The 9476-nt window shown below is 48.9% G+C and overlaps 1 protein-coding gene and 1 long non-coding RNA gene across 3 annotated transcripts; both read left to right on the top strand.

The window, feature by feature from the left end:
- The first annotated feature begins 19 nt into the window (after positions 1-19).
- LOC110471217 (uncharacterized) lies at positions 20-1202 on the top strand. 2 transcript variants are annotated; one of them, XR_004148224.2, is made up of 3 exons: positions 20-348; positions 534-644; positions 972-1202. It is a non-coding gene; the product is annotated as an uncharacterized LOC110471217 (long non-coding RNA). The 2 variants fall into 2 exon arrangements; XR_013339907.1 differs by lacking the exon at positions 534-644.
- Positions 1203-1713: 511 nt separating this feature from the next.
- MRPL1 (mitochondrial ribosomal protein L1) lies at positions 1714-6912 on the top strand. The gene is made up of 9 exons (XM_021531608.3): positions 1714-1827; positions 1978-2083; positions 2549-2810; positions 3009-3092; positions 3637-3708; positions 3907-4018; positions 4449-4549; positions 5851-5932; positions 6639-6912. Exons 1-9 carry the CDS (start codon positions 1794-1796, stop codon positions 6800-6802), a joined length of 1017 nt encoding a protein of 338 aa, XP_021387283.2. The 5' UTR covers positions 1714-1793; the 3' UTR covers positions 6803-6912.
- The last annotated feature ends 2564 nt before the right edge of the window (positions 6913-9476 follow it).

Genomic DNA, 9476 nt, shown 5'->3' with positions numbered 1-9476 from the left:
GTGCCGGGGCCGCGGCGGGGGGAGCGCGGCACTGGCGGGGCCGTGCCCGCGCTCACGGGCGGGCTCCGGCAGCTCCGGCACGGGCAGGAAAGAACCCCCGGCCGCCTTCACCCCCTCCTTTTGCCCCTCGGTTGTACAGCCCAGGACGCGGCTGTCACCGCGCTGCGGTGGGAGAAGGACGAGTCCAGTCCGCCTGGGGATCCGCGGCGAGCAGCGGGGATTTGGTTGTGCGGGAATCTGCTCGCTGTCTGGCACCTTTGTTTCTCCTCCTCTAGGCAGTGGGGTTTTATTGGCGCCCAAGTGTCGGTGGCACGGATCCTTGCGGGCAGCCGGAGCAGGAAAGCGCAGGTACCAAAAAAAAAAAAAAAAAAAAAAAAAAAAAAAAAAAAAAAAAAAAAAAAAAAAAATTAAAAAAAAAAGCACCAAGGAGACGTAGGGAATGTCTGAAGAAGCAACAAGCGGTCGGGGAAGCACAAGGAGGGACAAGACATCAGGCTCTGGCACTTTTAATTGGAATTTGCTTTCTGCTGCAGCTGCCTGAACTGATGCTGGACACAAGGAGTTCATTGATGGCTGGAGAGTGGGAGAGGCCTCATCGATGGAGTGGGGAATGTTGGTAGCAAACAGGCTTTGGGTCGAGTGAGGTATTGGTGATGGGTGAGCAATACCTGCGAGCCTGTGTTTCTCCCAAAATCCGTGGTCCACGGCAGAGACCTGGTGGCTGAAAAGCCAGAGGCTCACCGGGGACTGAGGGAAGATGGTGAAGGATGTGAGTTACCTGGCCACAGATGCACATTGAACAGTCTCACACCCACCCCCTCCACAGTGCCAAGTGCCCGTCCAAAATCATTGCATCTCCCCCCTGGAACTTTAAACAAATGGTTGCTACTTGTCAGCTGAGGTGTTTTAGTCGAGGAGGGTTCCTTTTCCTCCCATCACCCTCACACCTCTCCATGTCCATCCTTTCCCAGGACACTGAGCCAGGAGTCGGACTGGATGAGCGCAGTTTTGTTACAGCTTGTTTTACACAGCCACCCGTGTCTGCTTTAAATCTCTTGCACACGCATCCATTGGGGAGTTTTCCATAGCCACATATGCCCGATTCAAAAACTCTTGGACACGCACTGACTGGGGAAGACTACGGGATTGGAATGTTTTTAATCAAAAGCACATCAGTGTGAAATAAAAGCTCCCTTTAACCATTACAGTTTGTGGCGTGAATCTGAACAGCTCAGCAGTTGTTTAAACAAAGTCTTTGTAAGTGGATGCTGCTCCGGGAGAGTGAATTAGGACCTCTTCTCCCGCCCAGGCCGCAAGGGAATAGGGGTGAGACGGCAGCCAGAAGATCTCTTTTTGGAATTAGCCGCGGCTTGCAGCAGGTGACACTGACCATCAGACGGGCACTGCTCTCCCGCACGGACGGGGCCCAACAGGTGCAAGCGGCCCGCGGCTCTGCTGCCCTCAGGCGCCGCCGCCATCTTGGTTTGGGGAAGGGGGCCCAGCTCGGCCTGCAGCGCTACGAGACGACCCCGGCTTCGCCCTGGGGCCCCTCTCAGGCCGCTGAAGAAGCGAGCCGGAGGCTCTTGACCAGCCTCGGGCAATGGCTCACCTCTCCCCGGCCAGCGGGCAGGCGCCGGAACCCGCGCACCCGCGGAACGGCAGGCCCGGGCGCGCCGGGTTGGGGGGACGGCGGTGTGTGGCACACCGCTGAAGCGCCCGGGCCCGCCGGAACGCTTCTTCTCGGGGAGGGAGTTCCGCGGGGAGTGGTTCTGGTGGCGCACCGGGGCGGCACAATGGCGGCGCCCAGCGCCCGCTGCCTGTGGCGAGGTGAGGGGGCCGCCGCCGCCTCTCCGCCTCTCCGCCTCTCCGCCTCCCTCTGCCGCGGCCCCGAGGGGCTGGAGGGCGGCCTGTGCGGGCGGGTCGGGGCGCAGGGCGCCGCGGCGCTTGTCTGAGGCGATGTTTGCTCTCGCCCCGCAGCGCTGTCCCCGCGGTGCGGCTGGATCCTCCCCGGGCTGGAGCAGCGACTCGTCCCCGCCGTGGTGGGCCCCGTGACTTCCCGGCCCTACGCGGCGGCTACAGCCAAGTGAGTGCGGGTCCGGCGTCCCGGGAGGTGTTGGGGAGTGTTTGGGGGGTTTGGTGTCCGCAGTGCTGGTGTGACAGCCACTGGCCCTGGGGACGTCCCACAGGCTCCCAGAGACTCGCAGGGAGTGTTAATGGCACAGGGAAAGCTTGAGGTTGTGCTTTTGGGCTGTGCTTTTGCGGGGTGGCATGTCAGCGTGAAAGCTGCTGAACTCCTGGAGTCGATTTGAAACCCTTCCCATCCTTGAATTGGCTTTTCATTGTTGAATTTGCCATCTCTGTAATAGCACAGCGTGGCTGGGAGAAGCAAAAGCAGCCAGGAGAATGAAGTGTTCTCGGTGTTCAACGGAATGCAAAATGCCACGGGGAGAGGGAGGAGAAAACCTTTTTTATCCAATCCGAGTGCTGTGAAAAATAAGACAACTGGTGACCTCGCAGCGTGTCTGGCTTTTTTTTTCTTTGGTGTTAGAGCTGCCAAAAAGGATGCCAAGAGGGGCAGGCAGGAGAAGGAGAAGGTGAAGGAGAAGGTGAAGGAGAAGCCCCTCCCTCGGAGGCGGCCACTGTTGAGCAAGCCCGTGGACGACGTGTACCTGACATGGCTCTACAGGAGACCCTCCTATGAGCTGGAGCAGGCCGTGGCCATGCTCAAGAGGTTCCAGGAGCTGGACTTCACCCACCCCAAGCAGTTTGTGTACATCAACGTGTTCCTGGACATGGCGCTGCCCAAGAAGGTGGGCTGGGAATTCTGGCACTCCTGGAGGCTTTGGGTCTGTTCACACTGGCTCCATTGTGAGGGCAGTCCCTCACCTCGTTTGCATTTTCATTTTTTTCCATATTGAGGGGACCAACTGCCTGCGGTGATGTAATTTACCCTCAAGGCATAATTTCTGGTCGTTTGCTTGATTTTTTTTTTTTTATTCCCTTGCCAGAAAAAAGTGGAGCCTTTTTCCAGTGGTGTCTCTCTTCCCCATCGCTTTACGGATGAGGTGAACAAGGTTTTGGTGTTCACAGAGGTGGGTGAGCCAGGATTCCTTAATTTCCCTGGGGTTTTGGTGTTCACAGAGGTGGCTGAGCCAGGGATCCTTCATTTCCTTGGGATTTTGGTGTTCACAGAGCTGGCTGAGCCAGGGTTCCTTTGTTTTAATGGGATTTTGGCCCTCATAGGGGTGCATGAGCCAGGATTTTGTCATTTCCATGAGGTTTTGGTGTTCACAGAGGTAGCTGAGCCAGGATTTTGTCATTTCCATGGGGTTTTGATGTTCACAGAGGTGGCTGAGCCAGAGTTCCTTGATTTCCATGGGGTTTTGGTGTTCACAGAGGTGCATGAGCCAGGGTTTCTTCATTTCCATGGGGTTTTAGTGTCCAGCACACTCTTGCAGCTGTCCTTTCCCAAATAATCATTTTATCTGTGTGAGATGATCCCAGAGAGCTGCCATGGGTTTATTTGGTGACTCTTTGGACATAATTGTTTGGAATTCTCACCCTGGGCTCAGCTGGCAGCAGACCAACAGCCTAATTGGTAGTCCATCTTTTTAAATTACTTTTTTCTCTCAACAGAATGAGCAAGAAGCTGAGGTAGCTCGGGAGCATGGGGCTGCCATCGTGGGAGGAGTTGAATTAATCAAATGGGTATATATTTTTCTTAAAGAATTCTATAAATATCCTAATTTAAACAGGAATGGGGCCTGGGGAGGGGGGGAAGCCTGATGTCCAGTGGACTCTAGCTGGGAGGCAGCAGGCAGTGTGGAGAGTGAGAGATGGGTTTCTGTGCTTGGACATTTTTCTAAATTAGCTTCAATCCAAAAAGTGGAATTGTGGTTGTTGCAGATCCTGGAGGATGAAATCCAGGCTGATTTCTACGTGGCTGTCCCTGCCATAATACCCAAGTTAATCCCCCTGAGGAACAAACTGAAGAAGAAGTACCCCAGCACCAGGAAAAGTAAGGAGAAGTTCTTGGTTGCAGCTGTTCCTGAAGGAGGTGGAGCCCTGGGGGTGCCACTGGAATGGTTTTTATCTGGATGTGTAGTTGCAGTGGGTGTTAGGATGGGACTGCACCACTTGTCTTAGGTAAAAGGAACTTTGGGAATCCATTTTTTCCTGCAACAGGGAAATCTGGGATAAGAAACCAGATACATTTGCCTGCTAGCTGCCCTTATGCTTACTATTCCTGATGAATGGGGAAGGAGGAAACATGGAGAATGTTTTTGTGATCCCAGTGAGGACACAGTTGTCCTGTCTGTGAAACTACATTTTGGAGTGGTGTTTACCTTAATTAACGGATTGAATTATCTCTTTCCTGGTGCCACACCCATCTGTGCTAATAAGTATTACTCAGACAATTTTTCTTTTTTTTTTTTTTTTTTTAATAGATTCCCTGGGCAGTGACATTGCCAAAATGGTGCAGTTCTTCAGAGAATGCCACCAGTATACAGTACAGGATGAGAGTGTCATCAAGACAAGAATAGCCAGAGTAAGTTGTGTAGACACCTCTTACATTTTCTCTCCTGAGCAGAACTGTAGTAATCAAAGAGGGGGATAAAAACCCCATGTTTTCAATCTGTTTCTCCAAGTTTTTAACCATTTTCTTTAACCTGTGAAGAAAATAGAGCTCTTTGTTGTGTGGCATCTTCAGCTTGTTTTAAACTTTTTGTGTGTTGTTTTTTTTATAAGTGAATAAACTATGGGTTTGTAAGTCCATGGGCAATATGCACAGGAGAGTCAAAAAATCTTTGCTTTAACCAAATATTTAAAGATTTTTAATTTTAATAACTATAGTTCTGAACTGGAATAGAAAGCAAGAACTATTTGTGTTACACGTGAAATAGAGGATTAATTTTGGCTTATTTATTTTCTCTGCCTTAAGCTCCGTTTTTTAATTTTCCTTCTGGTTTGTGTCTTTGTAATCCTGCCTGATGTTTAGTGTTCCTCTCCCTGAGGGTGGCACAGGCAGGAAGGGTAGGAAATGCCTGAAGCTTTGCCTGGCAGTGTTGGGGACAAATGAGTTTATTAATTCTCATTTGCTGCTCTGAGCTGTGCATGGGCATTCCAAGGGCTTCCTTGTCTGTGTTTTTGTGTGTAGCTGGAATTCTGGAGGAGTCAAACTTATTTAAAAAATAAGAAGGGAACAAATAACTTACCTGAACCTTCTTACAGCCCCTTGTGCTGCTCTGGAGAGAAGCGTTCAAGACTTCAAACAGCAAGACAGGTGTGCATCCACAGGGATTTACTGTGGGAAGCTGGTTTGGAAGCTGGCATCTTCATTTGGGTGTGGGAACTATTCTGGAGTGCTTGGAACCTTCTGAGCATTCATTGCCTGTCTTCATCATGGAGCTGATGAGCTGGTTCTTTTGGTTTATTTCATTCTATTCAAGCTCCTAATGCCTTCAGTTGTAGGTGTTGATGCATTTCGTGGTCTTTGACAGCTGCTTCTTGAACCTTATTTCCACAGATCCTTCATTTTAATGAGGTTTTTGCAAAAGCTCTTGTGTATATATTGATTTTTTTTAAGATTTTTCACCCCTTAAGGCTACATGTTGTTACAGAGCCCTGTGAATTTCGCATCCTGAATGGAAACAGGGAGAACAATGAGCAAATCAGCATGTGTAAAATACTTCTTTTCCCTGAATCGTGCTGTTAATGGGATTTGTCACTCCCTCACAGGGAGCACGGACAAAGGAAACCTATCCAAATGTGGAATAAACCAGTGCTTTCAGACCTGTTAACCTGGGCTCCAGGCATCACCATAACTAACTTAGCACTGTCCTTTTGCAGCTGGATATGCCCACTGAGCACATAATTGCCAACCTGAAAACAATTATCCACGATATCTGCACCTTCAAGCCGTCCAATTTGGGTAAGGAGTTGCTGTTCTCACGTGGTTGTTCAGGTTGCAGCAAACACAAGTGGGACATGGGTGTTCTTTACTGCATTGTCATTCAATTCCTGTCCCCCATGTATCTCTAAAATTCCTGCTCCTCCAAGGGAAAAGTTTATTCTTTCCATGTTTTTTTTTTTTTTTTTCTTAATTCCTTAGCAAAAGGAGCAATAAAGTCAACTTTAAGCAGAGGGCACCTGCTTAGCTGGAGAGGAAATGGTGATTCATGAAAGAATTTTAGGGAAGGAACTTCGTGTAAGCTAAAAACCCCTTTTTTTGTCTTGATACTTGCTTAATGTCTGCCAGAAGAATGATCCTGCCTCTCTCCTGGTGATGCTGCTGATAGTAGCTGCAGAGACCAGACCATATAAAGCCAAGTACACATGCCTTGAGAAGCCCAAATCAAAACCATAAGGGGTTGCCTGACTTGAAATAAAAAGTAGATTAAGAAAGTGGTGTTTTGGGGTGTTTATTGAAATGAATTTAAATCAATTTACATCAGCCCAGTTTAGTGAGGGTTAGCTTTTCTGCCCTGAGTAGCTTTTCTACTGATTTGGAGTGTCACGCCTGATTCCTTGTGGTGTTCTTTTACTGGCTTGATGGAAAACATTTGCTGGGAGCAGTCAGCCTGGAGACCTGGGAAAGGGTGGAGTGACCAGTGTGGTGGTGCCCTTTGTTTTCCCAGATCCCATTGTGCAGAGGTTGGTTATCAGATCCTCCACCAGCGAAGGTCTGCAGCTGAACCTTGATGGAATCCTACCTCAGGTGGAGAAAGTAGAAGAAAAAGAGGAAGAAAATGCAGGTGATGAGGATCAACAAAAACCTGCCCAAGAATCTGTTAGTACCTGATGTCTTTTCCTTGTGGACCTGGTGGCCGAGCTCGGGAAGTGAACGGTGTCGTTCAAATCATGCTCTGTGAGAACAAAAAATAAATGCAACTTGTGGATTTCACATCGAAATTCGGTGTAATGTTGTCACAAACAGGAGCCTGTTGCCAGAACCGAAGAGGTGTTTTTTCCTAAGGAAGAATCGGGTGTGTTTTGTGAGGGGGAGCCAACGTGCACCGTGCCCTGATGTGTTTTCCTCACCTGGTTTTCTGGAATGCCAGCTGGAGAACCGGCTCTCTTTCCCGGTGGTTTCTGCTTTCCTTCCAGGAGATGGCGCTCCCGCCCTTCCCGCCTGTGTAGGCGTAGGAATTTTTCCTGGGGTGGGTTTTTTGGGGGGCTCTGTTGCTGAACACGTGTTCATAAAGCTGCACCCCGAAATGTAAGATGGTCTCAGAAAGGACTGGCTGTTTACCACAGGGATGAGCTGGTCCAAATCTGAAAAGGTTTCGAATCATTCCTATTATTGGAGGTTTTTCCAAGAGGTTACCGGGATCTGTCTGCATGGAAATTCTTTTAGCTCCCCTCGGCAGCATTTGGCTGCTGTCAGTCAGGGTGACCAATTCCTGTCAGGCCACGCTGATTATTTTTGGTTGTTTGCTCAGAGTTTGATCCAAAAATTCCCTTTAAGGTGTGTATAGGAAGGTTGCATACTGATCTAATAGACTTTCTATGTTTTAAGTGGGAAAAGCAATGCCAGTGCACTTGAATATCTTTATTTCTAAGGAATGACACATGTAAGGGATATTATGAGGCATTTCAATGGTTGTGACCCAAAAGGAGCAATTTGAATGTGAACGTTTTCTACATCTGGTGGTATAGAAAAGCACAGCCTGTGGTATTGTCTGCATAGATTTCTTTGACTTTTCCTCTGTTCTCTTGGCTTATTTCCAAGACTTCACTATCCATTTTGGGAAAAGATAGGCCTGCCCTCTTTGATGGGTAGATTTAAAAAAATAAAAGTGTTGCTTAAACAAATGCACAGGTGAGCTTAAATCAGAAGCTTTCAGAGAATAAAAGCCTAGAACAACAAATGTTCCTGCAGGAATCTGTGCTTGGAAAATCCCAGAACTGTGGGGACACGGGAAATCTGTGCCTCTGGAGGTCAGGTGGGCAAGAGAAGCAGCTGATGAGGTCAGCAAGGTTTCAGGTGTAGTTCTGAACTCGTGTTGCTGATTGCTGAAGGAATAATGCCCCTGGTCTGTGCCATGCTGGAACGGTGCTGGACAAGCTATTAAGTGCCTTGTGACTTATTTTTGTCCTGAAATGCTGGATTGGCATCGGGGGGCAGAGATGGAAGGGAGGAAGACAACATGAGATGGTTCCTCTTTAATGGGCTTAGTCCCCAGACATGCAGAGTGGGACCTGTACATGTGGTCCTTGGGCCCATGTGCCTTAGAAATCCCTTTAATTGTCACACAGAGCATGGCTGCAATGGCACTGCTGGCTTCTGGAAGTCACTGTGGGAGGGAGGGAGTGCTGCAGCACCTTTAGCACTGCAGATGATGTATGATGGCTCTTAGGTTTGTTTTATCTGAACCTGCTAACTGTTAGTTTAAGTAAAGAGAAGAGCTGGGATTCACGCTTAGTGCACGCAGAAACATTTGCCCAAAGAAGGAAGAAGCTGTCCTGGGAGCCTGTGTGCAGTTGTGGGGAGTGCAGGGTTTAGGCTGACACTCAGCCTCAACCTGGACTTGTAGGGGGATTTGTGGCACTCCAAAAAATCTGGAATCCTTGTGGGTCAAGCTGAGTTCACAAGGCTTGTGCTTGGGAGTTCTGCCACAGCTGGAGGAGCAGGGCAGGGATGTTACAGCTGCCACCAGGGTTTTAGTGCTGACAGGTTTTTAGTGCTGAGATGGGTGTTCTGAGTGATTAAATATGGTTTTATTATCCATGTTCTGCAATGCCAGTGGTCTTGGCAGCCTCCAGACTCTGGGAGAGGCTAATGCCACAGCTGAAAATCTGTCCGTGTGGGAAAACTTGGATTGACTGAAATAGGACAGAGGGGTGGGAAAAGCTCTTGAGGCTGACTAAAAACACTGTCAGGGATAAACATAATTATTCTCCAAGCAGTTATTTCTGTCACTACCTCAGCTTGCAGGTGGCTAGAGGCTTCATCCCACCAGGATACGAAGGGAGAATTGTCAGTGTGTCACCTGCAGGACTGCTTGGAAAACAAGAGGAAAATGGCAGTCTTCCCAAATTGCCAGGTACTGGGAGATGCTGGAGTAAGTCACACGTGGTGACACTGCAATGCCCTGTTGTTTTCCGGGGCTAATCTCATGGATTTAAAAAAAAGGCTTATCAAAAACTTTGTAAAAAGCCCAGTTAAAACCTGTAAAAATATTTAACTGTCAGGCATTCTGGAAGTGGGGAATGCAGATAAAAGCTCCTTCCCTTGCCAGAGATGGATCCTTCTCAGAGCCATGTTTCTCCAGCTGTTCTGTGGAAGTCTGAGCCAGCACATGCCCAGCTTTCCAGGAACACAAGGTATGTCTGGCTCCAGTCTCTTCAGCCAGGGATTTGCCAAGTGGAGAAATGGCTCTTTGGCACCAACTTGCAGAATGCTCTGCCTAGAGATTTGATAAAAGGGAGGCTGAAAGTGGTTTATTCCTACAACCCCAGTGACTTTTAGTGCC

This window comes from Lonchura striata, chromosome 4 (genome assembly GCF_046129695.1).
Source record: "Lonchura striata isolate bLonStr1 chromosome 4, bLonStr1.mat, whole genome shotgun sequence".
Taxonomy (NCBI): Eukaryota; Metazoa; Chordata; class Aves; order Passeriformes; family Estrildidae; genus Lonchura; species Lonchura striata.
The sequence above is the reverse complement of the archived record's forward strand: the minus strand, read 5'-3'. Positions and strand labels throughout refer to the sequence as shown.